At 42.1% G+C, this 18251-nt stretch overlaps 1 protein-coding gene across 4 annotated transcripts in view; it reads left to right on the top strand.

Annotated features, from left to right (window-relative positions):
* The window catches only part of LOC143296923 (advillin-like), a 214067-nt gene that overhangs the window by 139423 nt on the left and 56393 nt on the right, over positions 1-18251 (top strand). For all 4 annotated transcript variants that reach the window (XM_076608944.1, XM_076608942.1, XM_076608945.1 and 1 more), the window contains 4 exons: positions 1654-1715; positions 8616-8715; positions 14138-14227; positions 15582-15626. In XM_076608944.1, the coding sequence (XP_076465059.1) occupies positions 1654-1715; positions 8616-8715; positions 14138-14227; positions 15582-15626 (297 nt within the window). The remainder of the gene's footprint in view (positions 1-1653; positions 1716-8615; positions 8716-14137; positions 14228-15581; positions 15627-18251) is intronic.

Here is an 18251-nt window from a genome sequence, read left to right as displayed (position 1 = left end):
CAGCGCTGCCTTCGCACCATCCTCAGCATCCACTGGAGTGACTACATCACAAATGTCGAGGTCCTGGAGCTGGCAAAGACTATCAGCATCGAGGCAGTGCTGCTAAAGACCCAGCTACGTTGGGCAGGGCACGTGTCCAGGATGGAGGACCACCGCCTGCCCAAGATCGCGCTGTATGGCGAACTGTCCACTGGCCACCGTGACAGAGGAGCACCCAAGAAGAGATACAAAGACTCCTTGAAGAAAGCTCTCAGTGCCTGTCACATTGACCATCGCCAGTGGTCCGCAGTAGCCGCTGATCGAGAGACCTGGCGACGCACCATCCACCAAGCTGTCTCCTCCTTCGAAAACAACCGCAGGGCCAGCCTTGAGGACAAACGCAGAAGGAGGAAGAACCACGACGCTGCAGCCGCGAACCCAGACCAGACTTTCCCTTGCAACCGCTGCGGCCGACTCTGCTTTTCCCGCATTGGCCTTGTCAGCCATGAGCGTGCCTGCATCAGACGTGGACAACGCCCTTCCTAGATCTTCGTCAGCGAAGCCAGGCCATGATGATGATGATGTCCTGGGTGATGGTTTACATGTGTAGAGCAAAGGTATGGGTGTGCAGTGGTATCCGTACAGAGTAAATATATAGGTGTGCAGTGATACAATCCCAGATAAAGGTACAGTTGTACAGTGATACTGCCCCGAAATATAGGTATGGGTACGCGGCGATACAGGCCCAAAGCAAAGGTACAGGTGTGCAGTGATACAGGCCCAAAGTTAATGTATAGGTGTGCAATACAGGTCGAAAGTAAAAATACAGGTGTGCAGTGATACAGGCCCAAAGTTAATGTATAGGTGTGCAATACAGGTCGAAAGTAAAGATACAGGTGTGCAGTGATGTAGGCCCAAAGTTAAGATGCTGGTGTGCAGTGATGTAGGGCCAATGTAAAAATACAGGTGTGCAGTGATGTAGGGCCAATGTAAAGATGCTGGTGTGCAGTGATGTAGGGCCAATGTAAAGATGCTGGTGTGCAGTGATGTAGGGCCAATGTAAAGATACAGGTGTGCAGTGATGTAGGCCCAAAGTTAAGATGCTGGTGTGCAGTGATGTAGGGCCAATGTAAAAATACAGGTGTGCAGTGATACAGGCCCAAAGTAAAGATACAGGTGTGCAGTGATACAGGCCCAAAGTAAAGATACAGGTGTGCAGTGATGTAGGGCCAATGTAAAGATGCTGGTGTGCAGTGATGTAGGGCCAATGTAAAAATACAGGTGTGCAGTGATGTAGGGCCAAAGTAAAGATACAGTTGTGCAGTGATGTAGGGCCAATGTAAAGATACAGTTGTGCAGTGATGCAGGCCCAAAGTAAAAACACAGATGTGCAGTGATGTAGGGCCAAAGTAAGGGTACAGGTGTGCAGTGGTGCAGGGCCGAAGTAAGGGTACAGGTATGCAGTGGTGGACCCAATGGCCCAAACTACAGTTACAGGTATGCAGTGGTGGACCCAATGGCCCAAAAACTACAGTTACAGGTATGCAGTGGTGGACCCAATGGCCCAAACTACAGTTACAGGTATGCAGTGGTGGACCCAATGGCCCAAACTACAGTTACAGGTATGCAGAAGCACATGCGCACACCCTGAATGCAGTGTGCTTTGTGTTGCAGCGGACAGGGGGGTCAGAAAGAGAGTTCTCCAAAACCATGCTGGCTTTCCTGGACTCCACAAGGTAGATACTTCGTTGCCCTTGCAGTATACACTATATGTTCTGTTAATCGTTGTCTGTGATCAGGGGTTACCTTGTAATATGGTAACGGTAGAGAGAGAGAGAGAGAGAGAGAGAGAGAGAGAGAGAGAGAGAAGGGTACGGATACGGATACGGATGTGGATGATTTATTCATTATAGGCCATGGCTCCAAATGAAGGGGTGTGCGAACAATGCAAAATGAACACAACATAAAGTGCGAAACATATAATAATCAAACCAGAAACAAGAACTAAGCATTAATTAAAAGTAATAAACAGACTAGGAAGTTGCTATTTCTCTAAACTTAAAAGACTTGTACAGGTACAGTGACATCAGTGCTTGACAAGAATAAACTCAACTTAAACACACAGGGTTGTTTGCAGTATTTAGGTCGAAGGTGTCTTTCTCAAACATTACTAAGTGTTTCACAACAAAGGAAAAACGTACTTCATCTTCTTTTGATTTCTTGCCTAATGGACACAATAAATCAGATTCCTTATATATTCTGTTCCTTAAACGATGGACAGCCAAATCAGTTATACCGAGTCTGAATCTTGTTGTAATACACCTTAGATGTCTATCAATATTTAACGACAAATAAGGTTTCATATCATGATTACTGCAAAATGTTCTATAAAGACTAAACTGTTCACTGGTACAGCTGTGTAGATCCCAGGTTTGCCACCTGCAATCAGCTAGACGCTGACGAAAAGTAAGTTTGAAACTTTTAAAACAACCAACACCCTGATTTAACCATACATGCCTAAATCCATTTTCACACAAAGGCGTACATTTGAAACCCAGTTTTTCTTGCCATTGGCGTGAAAGTGGTATAACATTTTGTAAGCTTATGGTAGTCTCTGATTTTCCATCTGTAATAATCTTAACCAGCACCGAATTGAATTGACGGCGGAATTCACATAATTGTATTGGATAACGATTGGTTTCACCATAAATTAAATCATTAGACGTTCTCGAATCTAGTCCCGAAAACCTTTTAATAGCAAACAGATGAACAGATTCACATTGGATTGCTGCTTTATCCAAGCCCCATAATTCCAGCCCATACTGCATAATAGGTTGTACATGTGAATCAAAAAGCTTGAAGAACAGTTCTAAGGAATTGTTATTGAGTAAATACAATTTCTGCATAATACATATCAAGGCATTCTTTCCTGGCAATATCTTTACAGGCGACAACAAAACTGCGACGGGTGGAGAAAAATATTTCCAAGTGTTTTTAGACATTAACTGCAGGCATTTGAACACCATCATATACCCACATTTCCCTTGCACCTAAGCATGCTCCCTTTCGGAATACTATATTATTACTTTTCCCCATATTAACTTTTAATTGAAGTCTTGAAGCAGCTACATGTAAGTTATTTAATTTATTCTGTAAACCCACAACTGTCTCTGAAAACAAAATTGCATCATCAGCCAACAAAAGAATGAATAACTCAAAAGCATCTGGCATCAAAGTAACTCCATGTCTCCCATTATTGATAACATGTAATGCTCAGTTATGAAGATAGAAAATAATACTGGACTACATACGTCACCTTGTTTTACTCCAGCAGAACAATTAATATATATCTGACAAGTTTGCACCACATCTTATCCTACATTTGACATTGTTGTACTTATGCAATTTCCCTCTGATACCATGTTTAATTAAAAACATTAATATCAAGATAGATATATCTGCTACTGGTAACCTGGAACCCAGTACTATCTGTCACAGGGTCGAATTGCTGGCGACTAAACCAGCACCCCATCAGTCCTCTCAGGAGGATGGTGATGAGGGTGGCTAGACACCCTGGTGGAAATAAATGACCCATCAAAGGGCGCCAGCTCTGGAGAGCTACCTGCGGCCACTGCTGTACATCTCACAATGTATTTAGCAGAACTTAATTTTCTGACTTCATCTAGTGGTAGAATACCCGCAAGCTTATAGGCTTCTGAGGTCTTAGTATGCACAGGTACCCTAAAGCCAGTTTCACAGCTTTACTGTCAATTATTCGCAGCTTCTTTAGAAACGTCGGCGGAGCAGAAAAGAAGATTTCTTGACGGTAGGTCAATCTTGATCTTACGAGAGATGTCGCTAAATGTAAAAGAATTTTGGAGTCTTGTCCCCAGGGAGAGTGACTTACAATTTTAATAAATTTAAAATTTTAACTGCTTTAGTCACTATTGAATCAATGTGTTTCTTCCAGTTTAGTTTTGAAGTAAACAGGATCGCAAGAAATTTTATTTCCGACTTATATTTCACGTCCTCCCCCCAAAAAAATCGTGGTAGTTTGCTGGGATTATGACCATTATTAAAGAGGATCAAATGTGTTTTTTCTACAGAAAACTCAAAACCATTAGAGTGCATATAGCTACTCAGTCTATCGAGTTCACCCTGAAAATGTTTCTGTACATAATTGATGTAATGTAGGCTTGTCCTTTTCCTCAAGGATGTCTGAATCCATATAGCAATATCATCCGCATATTGAGCCAGCTTGGTAGATGATGGAACACGTGTGTAAATCATAAAGCATAATGTTGAACAACAAAGGAGAAATAATGGAACCCTGCGGGATTCCCATGTTTACAGGCCTAGAGGTTAATAAAGTTACTCCCACTTTTGCCACTATATATCTCCCACTTTAAAAGGATTTAGCATAGTCATAAACATGACCCGACAGACCAGTTTGTTTCAGCTTAAATAACAGTCTGCTATGCCATACTTGGTCATAAGCTTTAGTATGATCGAAGAAGGACGCAAGGATATTTTTTCGCTTAGAAAACTTTTTTTTTTTAATTTGGGTAGTGAGACGGGTCAGATGATCAGTTGTAGATCTTCCTTTCCGGAATCCAGTTTGAGCTGACGGAATTATGTTATTTTTGTCACAGTAATATACCATTCTAATATTTACAATTTTCTCCATGACTTTCCCAGCGTGGGAGGTAACCGAAATAGGTCTATAGCTCGAAGTTTCTGTTCGAGGTTTACTCTGTTTTAATACAGGAATTACAATGGAAGTTTTCCATACCTCAGGGATTTGTCCACATTCCCAGCACTTTTGAAATAATGTATGTAATGTAATTATAAGAAGGGAAGAGAGAGAGGGCCTGGGTCGCAGTGATTTACATCAATCAAAACAATAGTTATAAATCTGTTTCATTCCCAAAACATTAAGGTCAGTCATTCGTGAAGAGACAAATAAAGACAATTATAACAAAGTATAAAGCCCACAAACAAATGCTTAAACCAAGGATAAGACAAATCCCATGTAAGTAAATAATGCATAAAATGTTCAGAATAGGTGTGCTTTGGGGAAGAAAGAATCAAATAAATCGACAACCTCATCTTCGCTGGCTCTTTTCAGTTACTGGTGATGTTATGAGTTCTGTCTGCCAGACAAAACTAATTTAAAGCAGACAGTTCAGTGAAAAAAATAAGTAGAAAGTCAGAAATATCACTGCATGACGATTTCTCTGACAGGGGTGGAAAGAAAAGTACAAAAGTAAAAAAATAAATAAATAAATAAAATAAAAAAGTACATTATTCTAAAGATACTGAGGACATCTTTTGACAGGGTGGGGGAGGGGACGGGGAGGGGGGGGGGGGGTAATGACGACATCATTGTGAATTTAAATGGGACATCCTTTGACGAGGAGCAAAGAGGAAATCGTTATAGAGTTAACTGACCAGAGAAAGAGAGGGGGACAGAAATAAGGAAAAAAGAAAAAAAAAAGAGGTTTGTATTCATGATTGTATGTGTTTTGTCTGTCAGTTTTACTGATTCATTTGCAAACGCACCTGTTGGTCAAGGTCGGTGCTGGCAGTCAGCCTTACAGTCATACCATTTTTAAGCTTGGCAATTATTTTTTTCGTTTGAAGAGCAGGCTGACATTGTTGCCGAGTAACTAGTCGCCTGTTTCAACAGTTTGTAATTTATCATCGTTAAGTCTTCACTAACCGATATACCTGTTTGTTTCTTCTGTTTTGCTAAATTTCTGGGGAAGAATCGCACTAGGATGGGTCTGGGTCAGCTAGGTGCTGCGTCTCCTGTCGGCCTCCTTTGTCTGCCCGAGTGGTGTGCTATTTCTATGTCCTCTGGACGTACGTTCACACCCAACTTCTGAATGAACAGATCGACACATTTTTGCACACAATCTGTCACTGTCTCTTCAGCCGATCTCCCCACCTCCGCTATCCCATGTACACGAACGTTCCAGAGCCGACCGTGCTGCTCCATATCGTTCTGCGCCTCCCTCAGGTCCCGGCTCTCCTTCTTGCTGGCCTCAAGCTGTGAGTGAAGCGAGGAGTTCTCCTTCTTCACCTGCTGCAGGTCCTCGGAAAGCTTGTCCTTCTCCTGCTGCACTGTGAAAAGACTGCTCTCCAAAACCTCCACCCTGCGGTTTAAAGTTTCGTTCATCTTAAAAAGTTCTTCTGTGAGCGCCTGCAAATCTTCCCTTGTACAAACGAATACACGTTTTTCGTTCATGCACTGCATATTCGCTTTTAAGTCTTCCAGCATGTCCATTTCACCAGCGTCATGACTGCTTTCGCTACCTTTCATCTGCTTTTTTTTTCTCCTGTCTCCTGACATCGGAAGAGCTGATGCTTGTTGGGCTGCAGACTTCCGAGGAGGGAGAAGAAAGATTTCGCTTACTGTTACTCATTTTTTACGATAAATATTTGGTAATGGATGAACTCATAAAAGTCCCAAAGGTACGCAGTTATCACGAATAATGATTTTTGACTCACTTGTGTAAACAAAGTGAGTCTATGTTTTAACCCGGTGTTCGGTTGTCTGTGTGAGTGTGTGTGTGTCTGTGTGTCCGTGGTAAACTTTAACATTGACATTTTCTCTGTAAATACTTTGTCAGTTGACACCAAATTAGGCATAAAAATAGGAAAAATTCAGTTCTTTCAAGTCATCTTGTTTAAAACAATATTGCACCTCTGGGATGGGCACCAAGACAAATTAAAAAATGAAGCCTAATTATATGCAAACTGCATTTACTGTTATATTTATATTTTTTGTATTCTCTAAACTTGGCACTTTGATCTGATATTCTGACACAAAAACAAGAGCAGTCATTATTATAATTTTTTGTTCAAACAGGAACTTCTTTTGCTAAGCATGGAAGTTTTATTTATTTTGCAAACATTTTGGTGCAGATAGTAAAAAAGGGAAATTACTCTGTAATTAATGCTAGGGGACTTAATTTGCTTTAAACTGATCTTTCTCATCTTAAACATTACATTTTGAAATTATACTCAATACATAAAAAGCTTGTGTGTTTTACTCTGTGTACAGGGCTTTCACTATGTTCATTCGCCCAAGTGGTCTTTTTCGGAAAATACTAAAATCAATGCGACGAGTGGACTTTACAGATCTGTTGGCTGAGCCCTGATGGTCATGGGCAAAAATCAATTGCGTACACATATTTATACGCATTCAAAGCGCGTGCTCATATTCTTCGCGAACGCGAATGACGCCATTTTGTTTCAAGTTGTTGACCTGCCCGTTCAATCCTATATTCAATGGACAATACACGATAACATGTGATGGAAAATTGGAGAAGGAGACCGTTAAATATTTATTCAGAGAAAGATTTGTGAACGCCTCATCACTTACTGGATTATGCCCCAAACTGCCATAAAATTATCCACAGAATCAGTCGGAATTCACAGTTAAAAATTGTAAACCATGCGAGTTAATACCCTTGAACTGATCACGATGAAACGAAAAAAAATTCCAGTCTTGACTTTTCTCAAAATGAAGTCCTTTTCACTTCTTACGATGTTTAGATTTTTTGAATGCCCAAGATACACCAGAATAATATGATTTAAACAGCGTTCTCACTGCGAATACCGCAATTGATTTAACGCCCTTTAAAAAAGTATGTTCAAATGTTAAATTTTAGAACGTCAGTTAAGGAGCCATGATAGTGTAATGGATAAGGCAGTTTCTTCTCACCCTAACACGCAGGGTTCGAATCTGGTTAGGACTAATTTTTTTCTTCTTTTTTTTTCAAACGCGAAGCTTTATAATAACAAATACAGAACACATTTTAAATATTGGATTTTTTTAAAAGTGTATCACAAGTGAGTCTTGAAGGCCTTGCCTCTCTTTTTCTTTTCTTTTTCCAATGCTTTTTACATAAAATCGAAACAAAGTTGAAACACCAGGGCCACAGATGAAGTATGCTATTTTGGCTTGTTCTTTATAGCATGCTATTTGTTCTCTTTGTTTTGCAGTCAAGTCAGTACTAACCTTCACTCGCCTCTGTCTCAGTTCGTGGCGGAGGTCCCGATCCCGTAGGATGGAAATCTTGTCCTCACGACGACGAAAGACGACGATCAACGGGCGTGACTGGTTTCTGTCTCTGGAGCGGGCAGAGCAGAGGCGGTAGGTGTGGTCGATGCCGTCACTGTCCCAGGACCTGGTGTTGGAGCAGTCATTCAGAATCTCTACAACCTGGTCCACGTCTTCTGTGTCACTGCTCTGGGGGTACTCTACAGTCCAAGAAATTTCAGGTTGGACTGTCGCAGCGTTGTTTCAAAGCTGGTCAATGCCTTTTTCTATGCGATCAAGTCGAGCATCGTGATCGTTTCTCTCCTGCATTAAAAAGTTTATGAATTCGCAGTTTTCGTTGATATCCTGCTTCAGCTTGGTCACAACGTCATCTGTACGTCTGAGCGACAAGCTGAAACTTTGGAAACAATCATCCAGCTGCTTGCCAAGCGTAAAAGTTTGTTGCATTTTGGAGAGAGAGAGAGAGAGAGAGAGAGAGAGAGGTTAATGCAAAATGTATGTGACTGACCGACTGACCGCTTGATTGACCACTTGATTGATTGACTGGTTGGTAAATCGGTTGCAGGACATACGGCTATGAAGTGGTGACGGAAGGCAAGGAACCGGACAGTTTCTGGGAACTGCTGGGACCAAAACTTGCTTACGACGAGCACTTCCAGCACACGGTGAGTACTGAGTCTGTCTCTGGCCCTCTCTTTTGTCCTGATGTCAGCAAAACATACCTTTGTATGGGGACTGTTAGATGATGACTAATGTGCAGAGAACACTCACTAACAAAATAGCACGAGCGGGATAGAGGGGGATGGGGAAAATAGGGAAAATTCAAGTGACTCCACAGTTCAAGACTGGCACACAGACCCCAACAGGTGTCACAATGATGGTCTGTTGTCTGAATGAAGTGGACGTTGCTGTCTGACATCTGTTCCGTAATCGCCGGTCTTCTTCAAAAGATCTGGAAATGAGTGGGTCCATGCTGGCTTGTTTGCCAGAGATATCAAGCTCGTGTGGTTGAATGCCGCTCCGTTTGAAGTAGCAAATTTGAGTGTCATACCTTAGTTTTGGCCTTCCCTGTCTGCGTGAGCCCTGCTTGAGCTCACCTTACATCAGTTGTCTGGGTATGCGACTGTCAACTGTTCTGATGACATGGCGAGTCTAGCGTAGCAAAGCAACATCGATTCAGTACTTGTTGAACCACCCTTATCCTGTCTCATGATCATTTGCAGCGATCTAGTGTGGAACTGTTCCAGCTGCTTGATGTGATACGGGGTCCACGTTTCGCACCCACTGAGCAGTGGCTTTGTAGACCTTGATCTTTGTGGACAATCTGATGCGTTTCTGCTGGAGGACCTTCACTCTTAGTTTTCCAAGTACCTGGCTGGCCATCTGGATTCTGGATGTGATCTCCATACCCAGTGAACCATTTGTTGAACGACACAGGGGCGAGTGCCAAACACTGTTTCAATTCGTTGGGTATGAGGAATGAGTAAACACCATGTCTATAGTACTGCGATATGAGTGGAAGCCACATTGGGACTTCATGTAGGCTGCTCTCAGACACCGATGATGAGCATGTTGAGGAGGATGCAGGCAAGAATCTTTCCAGCAATGGAGTGTAAGGACAGTTCTCTAGAAATTCTGTAGCCTGAATTCACTCCTTTGTTCTTCTACAGTGCTACTACAGTGGCATCACCGAGGTATGGTGGCACACATTATCTCCCAGTTGGCTGAGAGAACTTTATGAAATGCTTTGACAGCTGTTATTCGAGTGGTCGAAATCTATCATGGTGCCATTATATAAGAATGGAGATGTAAACCAACCAGATAATTACAGAGGTATGGCTTTGACAAGTGCTATCAGTAAAGTATACATCCACATTTTAAAAAAAGACTTAGAAAATGGGCGGAACACGATCAGAAAATAACTTAAGAGAAAGCAGGTTTCAGAGCAGGCTACAGCACAATAAATCACATTTTCACATTGTATGCAATCGCGAGTAAGTTTCTAGCTAAAAACACAAAATTATATGTAGCTTGTGTTGATTTCATATTGCTTTTGACTCGGTTAACAGAAATGTACTCCAGGCGATCTTGAGGAAAATGGTGTTAAAGGTAAACTTTATTATGCGCTAAGAGGTATTTATGATAATGTGCTGGCTTACGTACGTGATACATTTTGCTATTCTGATTACTTTGAATGTCCTAGAGGAGTTAAACACGGTTGCTTGCTAAGCCCTCAGCTGTTATCTTCTTTTTTTATTAACGAATTGGCTATTGATCTGTCCAGATCAGGAAAGCATGGTATCCAACTTGTTTCTGGAGCTATTGAAATATTTTTCTCGTTATTCGCTGATTATGTTATTCTGTTATCTGATTCGATTGTTGGACTATAAAATCAACTGAACTGTTTAAAAAGAGAATCAGATTTTGGTTGACAGTTAACCTTGAAAAAAGACAAATGTGATGATATTTAGGAAGGGGGGACACTTTGGCTAGCAGGGAAAGGTAGTTCTATCATCCATGGGCAGGAAACAGCTACTTCTGTAATGATATGACCCAGAAACTTGAATTTGTCCTGGCTGAAGGCACATTTGTCATTCAGCGTCACCCCTGTCTCTTCTAACCTCTTTAGTTCTACATGAGTCGCTGATAGTGTTCTTCCTGGCTACGCCGTGATACCAGAACATCACCGATGTCACAGATCACACCTGGAATGTCAGATAGCAACTGTGACCTGAAGCGATGAAATACCTCTTGGTCGGGTGAAATGCTGTACGACAATCTCTCTCTCTCTCTCTCTCTCTCTCTCTCTCTCTCTCATAATTTAAAAAAATAATATAACAGGAGAGTCCAAAAGGTGTGACAAAGGTGGTTAGTTCCTGTGATGTATTGTCCAATGGCAGCTGATGGAAACCACTATTACAGTCCAGCTTTGTATTTACTTGTGCACCATACAGCTGTGCTAATAGATGATCTGTAGACGGCAAAGGAAAGTTCTCCCTATGCACACTTTCATTACGCTTGGTCAGATCAACACACAACTTGATTTCTCCGTTGTTTTATGGAACCATCACAATTGGTGAACACCAGTCGGTCGGTGTAATCACTGGACGAATTATATCCAAGTCATTCAGTCGTTGCAGTTCCTTTTTCAGTTTTCCTTGTCTCGGAAGGGGGATACGACGTGGTGGGATGACAGCAAATGGGACTGCCTCATCCCTCAGTCTGCTTGTATAGGTCTCCTTGGCTTTCCCCAACCCTGTAAACAGCTTGGGATGACTATCTCTGTAGTTCATTTGGCATTTTTCAACTTCCACAGTGTCAACTCGTTTTAACATTTCCATAGCTGTCAATGCTGGTATTCCCAAGAGTGTTTGTTGAAGTCTGTCAGCAACATACACTTCTTGTGTAGTGATTATATTATTTGCTGACATTCGTGGCATGAATTTTCCTCTCACTTGTTAGGTCCACACAAGTATACATTAGTCTTTTTCAGTACCATCCCCTTTGGGACAAAACTGTAAGGAATTACAGTCACGTCTGCACCACTGTCCAACTTCGAGTCTACTAGCTAGCCAACTTCTTCAACTTAGGCATGCCAAGCAGCATTAGAAGTCCCTCTGGGGACAGCTTCAAGGAACAGATCCTGTTCTCCACCCGTTGATGGGTGTGGTATACGCGGATCTTTCCCCATATTTACGTAAAACATGGTATCTCCAGTCGAGTTGCAAGAACTTTTTCCTCAGAGCAGACCCTGTCCTTCACTCATGTCAAAGTGTGGCATATGTGGGTCTTCCCCAAGGACTACCAGCAGCCACTGCAGATCCACCAGAAAGACTGTCTTATATTTTATAAATCTTCTTCTCTCTCTTTTGACCTGGACCCCCAGTGTTCTTCATATAACACATTACTGAAAAATGACCTAATTTGTGACATGTGTGACACTCAGCATTCTTTGCTGGTCTACTTTGTGCTGTCGACCACACGTTTTGTATTTATGACTGGCAAGGCCTGGCACCAGAATTTTCTTCACTGAACCTACTTCAGCTGCTGTGCCACTTACATAGCCCTGGCCTGAGACTGACTTAACTCGCCACTGCTGATCATTGCTGACCATTACTAACCTCAACTGTGTTTATGCACAATGAAGACTTCTTGACTTGGTTTCACGATTCATTAACCAGTTCTGACTACTAGTCAGAAGTATGCAGCTTGCGTTGTTCCTTTGCAATATTTTCCCTTTTTTGTATACTTTGATCATTTACCACTGCTGACTGGCCACTTCTGACCACTACCCAAATGTGTATAATGAAACAGGTATAGACCTGGGGGAACTTTGGGGAATGTAGAACTGGGAGATTACAGATATGGCGAACGTAGATATTATCCCAAAATCTTCACAAAGAAGCTTGTAGGCGTGAGGAGATTCAGGGGTAGGGAAGCGATGGTGTGTGGCGGGGTGAGATGGGAGAGAATGACGGGACAAGTAAAGCATCGGGGGTTGGTGAATGACGGGTTGGAAGGCTTGTGACAAGGAACGTTTGGAGTGGGAAGATGAGGGGGAGCGGTGTGGGTGGGGTGAGAGGATAGGGCGTCGTTTTACAGTTTCAAAGGACGAATATCCGCAGAAGCCCACTTTTGAAGAAATCTGTTAAAAGAACAAAACAAAATTCATTTCCCTTGTGAAAAAAACTGCTGATTTTGAAAAAAAAAAAAAAAAAAAAAAATATATATATATATATGTGTGTGTGTGTGTGTGTGTGTGTGTGTGTGTGTGTGTGTGTGTGTGTGTGTGTGTGAGAGTGTGTGTGTGTGTGTGTGTGTGTGTGTGTGTGTATACGTGTGTGTGTGTGTGTGTGTGTGTGTGTGTGCTTGATGTACACAAATATATCTATATTAAATTCGATGAAGTATGTGTATATAAAGTATGTGTATATATGTACACATACACACACGCGCGCGCGCCAGCTCCCACGACATACATATAAACACATGTACATGCACACACATACTTTCAGTTTCGCCGCCGTTTTGTGGCTACACTACAGGCGTAGCAAAGCGGGCACACAAGGCTTTGAATGTGAAGTCTAGCATGTTCTTCAGTCTAATGTAATGACAAAAGACAACAAACAAGATTACAAAATGTAATAATTAGGTGATAGTCTTTCAAAAATTGCCGAAAGTCAAATGGTGGAAACACGTTAGAAAGACTTCCAGTAAATTTACGATACATTACAAAGAAGACGTACCAGCACGCCAAAGGTAAAGCCGTCCAGTACATATGGTTAATAGCCCAGCCGGACATGATAGATGTAATTTGACAGGTTTGAACCCATGCCCCAGAGAAGGCCTCCAGATGCAATTAATAAGAGTTCTGACGATACATTTTCTTGAAAAACACCTGAACAGTTAGCTAATTAGTGTTGTATCCCATGACTGGGTATGATAATTTGATCAAAAGGAACAAACTATTCCTGCCTTAATCATTATATTAGTATTATTCTGCATACACACGGACACACACACAGACACAGACACAGACACACACACACACACACACACACGTGCGCGCGCGCATAGCCGTAACATAGGCGGTGGGGGTGGGGTGGGGGTGACGTTGGGACGGGTGCTTTGGTGCAGTCAGGGGTGGGGGATCGAAACAGCATCCGGGGGACGTTTCATATTCCTGAAAAGTCGCCCGGGGTACTTGTCAGTGTCCTAAATTCTAAATAGGGGGACCTACGGGAAGCGGTTACGATTTGGGACGTTACACCGTTTTTCAAGAAAATGTATCGTCAGAACTCTTATTAATTGCATCTGGAGGCCTTCTCTGGGGCATGGGTTCAAACCTGTCAAATTACATCTATCATGTCCGGCTGGGCTATTAACCATATGTACTGGACGGCTTTACCTTTGGCGTGCTGGTACGTCTTCTTTGTAATGTATCGTAAATTTACTGGAAGTCTTTCTAACGTGTTTCCACCATTTGACCCTCAGATTGAAAGTTCAACGCACAGAGAGAAATTGAGCCCCTGCTGTGTTGTGAAGTTATAGGAGATGTGTGTGTGGTGTGTGTGTGTGTGTTGCCAGACACTGCACAGACGTTCCCCACAGATGTGGCTGTGCACCGGTACAGTCAGTGACGTCACCTTCCAGGACATACCGGACTTTGCTCAGGAGGTGAGGGCGTGGGGCACTGGCTGCACGTGCACTTTAGTGCTGTCTGCGTTTGTGTCAGTGTGTATGTGCAATGTCAGTTTTTATGTCTGTCAGTATGTCCGTGATGTCAACCTGCATGCATGTCAGTGTGTGTCATGTAAGTCTGCATGTCTGCCAGTGTGTCTGTGTCATATGACTGCATGTCTGTCAGTGTGTCTGTCATGTAAATCTGCATGTCTGTCAGTGTGTCTGTGCCATGTCAGTCTGCATGCCTTCAGTGTGTCTGTGTCATGCCTCTCTGCATGTCTGTCTGTGTGTCTGTGTCATGTAAATTTGCATGTCTGTCAGTGTGTTTGTGCAGTACCAGTCTGCATGTCTGTTAATGTGTCTGTGTCATGTTAGTCTGCGTGTTTGTCAGTGTGTCTGTGTCATGTCAGTCTGCATGTCTGTCAGTGTGTCTGTGTCATGTCAGTCTGTATGTCTGTCAGTGTGTCTGTGTCATGTCAGTCTGTATGTCTGTCAGTGTGTCTGTGTCATGTCAGTCTGTATGTCTGTCAGTGTGTCTGTGACGTGTCAGTCTGTATGTCTGTCAGTGTGTCTGTGCAGTGCCAGTCTGCATGTCTGTCAGTATGTCTGTGTCATGTCAGTCTGTATGTCTGTCAGTGTGTCTGTGCAGTGCCAGTCTCCATGTCTGTCAGTGTGTCTGTGTCATATCAGTCTGTATGTCTGTCTGTATGTCTGTGCAGTGCCAGTTTCCATGTCTGTCAGTGTGTTTGTGCAGTACCAGTCTGCATGTCTGTTAATGTGTCTGTGTCATGTTAGTCTGCGTGTTTGTCAGTGTGTCTGTGTCATGTCAGTCTGCATGTCTGTCAGTGTGTCTGTGTCATGTCAGTCTGTATGTCTGTCAGTGTGTCTGTGTCATGTCAGTCTGCATGTCTGTCAGTGTGTCTGTGTCATGTCAGTCTGTATGTCTGTCAGTGTGTCTGTGTCATGTCAGTCTCCATGTCTGTCAGTGTGTCTGTGTCATGTCAGTCTCCATGTCTGTCAGTGTGTCTGTGTCATGTCAGTCTCCATGTCTGTCAGTGTGTCTGTGTCATGTCAGTCTGTATGTCTGTCAGTGTGTCTGTGCAGTGTCAGTCTGCATGTCTGTCAGTATGTCTGTGTCATGTCAGTCTGTATGTCTGTCAGTGTGTCTGTGCAGTGCCTGTCTCCATGTCTGTCAGTGTGTCTGTGTCATATCAGTCTGTATGTCTGTCTGTATGTCTGTGCAGTGCCAGTTTCCATGTCTGTCAGTGTGTCTGTGCAGTGCCAGTCTGCATGTCTGTCAGTATGTCTGTGTCATGTCTGTACATCTGTTCTATGCTGTGTTGGACAGGACCTGAGCGAGTCGGATATCTTTATACTGGATATTTTTGATCAGGTAGGTAAAATTTGCACCAGTTTTCTCATTACTCATGGTGCGTGCGTGCGTGTGTGTGTGTGTGTGTGTGTGTGTGTGTATTGGTGTCTATGTCAGTGAGAAAGAGACGGAATGTGCACATCTCAGAAACCATGCGTCTGAAAAAATGTATGTGGAACAATGATTGTGAAACTATGCGTATGATGACAGTGTGAAAGCAGCGTGTGTGAAGACAGTGTGTGCGAAGGCAGTTTGAAGACAGTCATAATGTGTGAAGTCTGTGTGTGTGAAGACAATATGTGTGGAGACAGCGTGGAAACAGCGCATGAAGACAGCATGTTTGAAGATAGTGTATGTGTAGATAGTGTGTGAAGACTGTGTGTGTCTGAAGACAGTGTGCATGAAGACAATGACAATGACAAATGATTTAACCCTTTCACTTCCGAAACTATTTCTGATTTTTTGCAAAATAACACCAGCCTCTAAAAAATATCACAAAAACTAAAATCATGCTCGAAAGCATACAAAAGTATATGTTTTATTGGCGAAAAATGAATGGAGAATATAATCATCATAACTTCAATGATGACAGGATGAGATAACTCACAATCAGGAGAAGATAACTCGGATTTTTTAATAAAATATATAGAATATTTTGAAAAAAAAGAAGAATATTCAAGTCAGTTTATTTTATGGATGGAGATAGTGTTAAAATATTAGCAAATGTATTAGACACAACATCTAAGTGCAGTTATGTTGTTTCCTGCACCATCATGTTTTAAACATAATCACTATACATAACCACTCACACACACACACCCGCACACACCCTCCCACCCAAAAAGCCCACATACACTATCACACAATATTACAAAACAAAAATTCACTGTAAAGAGTATTTTGGCTTGAAGGTTTCATCTGGAGGGTTTCATAGTAGATGGAAACGAGAAAATGAAGGTTTCAAGCTAAAATGTTGGGATTTTTCTATACCCACTTCTGACACGACCCCACCTCCTTCATGCTGGTGTACCATGTAGCATGTAATAATCATCAGGATAATCAGAATCACTTCAGTTGATCAACAACATTACTTTCGTTTTCCATCACGTTTTTGTATCTGCTATTGTCAACGTTGTGCGGAAAATCAAACAAACTTCTAGCCACCTCTTCTGTACTGTGCGTTCTTGCAGCCATGTTGACACGCTCAACAGCTTTTTGCTTAAAAAAAAACACACCCAAAAAACCAAAACAAAACAAACAAAGAAAAAACGAGCAAAACTTGTTGAGAAATTGCTTTGTATACTCGTCACGGCTTCAGCTCCATCAACCTCGTAAACCGGGATTGTTCAACATAGTGCAGTATGTTTTTCATCATATCTGACCATTCACATTCAAACACTCCACTGCTGGCCGCCGTTCTTTCTCTGTCTCAGGACCTTGCAATTGGAATGAACTTCTTCTTTCACTTCGTCAGATCTCCGCACTCAGCTCTTTTAAGTCTGGCCTTAAAACCTACCTCTTCCTTAGATAGCCTCCCATCCCTGCCTCTTCCGTGTCTTCAGTTTCTCAAGTTTCGTTCGTTCTTAAGTTTACCGTCTTTTCACTGCAAGTGATATTAGACGAGGGTAGGAAAAAAATTGAGGGGGAAAAAGAAAATACTGTGTAAGCATGCGAGGCAGTGAAAGTGTGTGCGTGCGTGCGTGCGTGCGTGTGTGTGTGTGTGTGTGTGTGTGTGTGTGTGTGTGTTACGTTTAGAAAATGATTGATTTAAGTTTTGTTTTAAAAAAGAGCGATATATATATATATATATATATATATATATATATATATATATATAACTTTCTGATGAAAAACTATAGCAGCGAACCAGCTGGCCTATTTGACAAGGATTTGAAAAAGTCATACATTAGCAATGGACTGCTGGAGATTGTCAACACTGAAGATGATTTCAGTTCAGGGTTATGAGACTTTAACATATGGCAAGTTAGTATATGATCGGCTGTTGCGTTAGCACCACTCATGCAAGAAACATTACCGACATACTTGGTCTTAAAACAATTCATTTTCCGACTGCAGATCAGAGAAATGATTTGCCTCTTATGAAAATCATTTTGGTAATGTTTTCCCATGAAACCATACATTTCTGTATATTTTTATGTAACTCAGAGTAACCGTTGTTTTTTTCTTCAAGCTGAAATTTTGACTTTTGGACTTTTTCTACCATGGTGTAACATTCCTGTAGTGATAGAGAAATATTCAAATCTAACTTCTTCATGGAACTTGTAGCTCCTTTTTTAGCCAAAATGTCAACTTTTTCATTGTAGTAAAAACCGCAATGAGAAGGAATCCAGCAAAAGGTTTTGTACGAGCCTCTTCGTAACAATTCGTGAATCAAATGATCGATTTCAATAATTTCATACCTAACCGTTTCTTTTAAAAGTTTAATAGCGTGAAGAACTGATGTAGAATCACCACAAAATAGAATGTGAAATATAGTTTTCGGAAAGGATATCATGTGGAGTGATGGCCTAGGGGTAAAGCGTCCGCGTAGGAAGCGAGAGAATCTGAGTGCGCTGGTTTGAATCACGGCTCAGCCGCCGATATTTTCTCCCCCTCCACTAGACCTTGAGTGGTGGGCTGGACGCT

The sequence above is a fragment of the Babylonia areolata genome, chromosome 22 (assembly GCF_041734735.1).
Source record: "Babylonia areolata isolate BAREFJ2019XMU chromosome 22, ASM4173473v1, whole genome shotgun sequence".
Lineage (NCBI taxonomy): Eukaryota > Metazoa > Mollusca > Gastropoda > Neogastropoda > Buccinidae > Babylonia > Babylonia areolata.
This window is presented reverse-complemented; position numbering and strand designations above follow the sequence as displayed.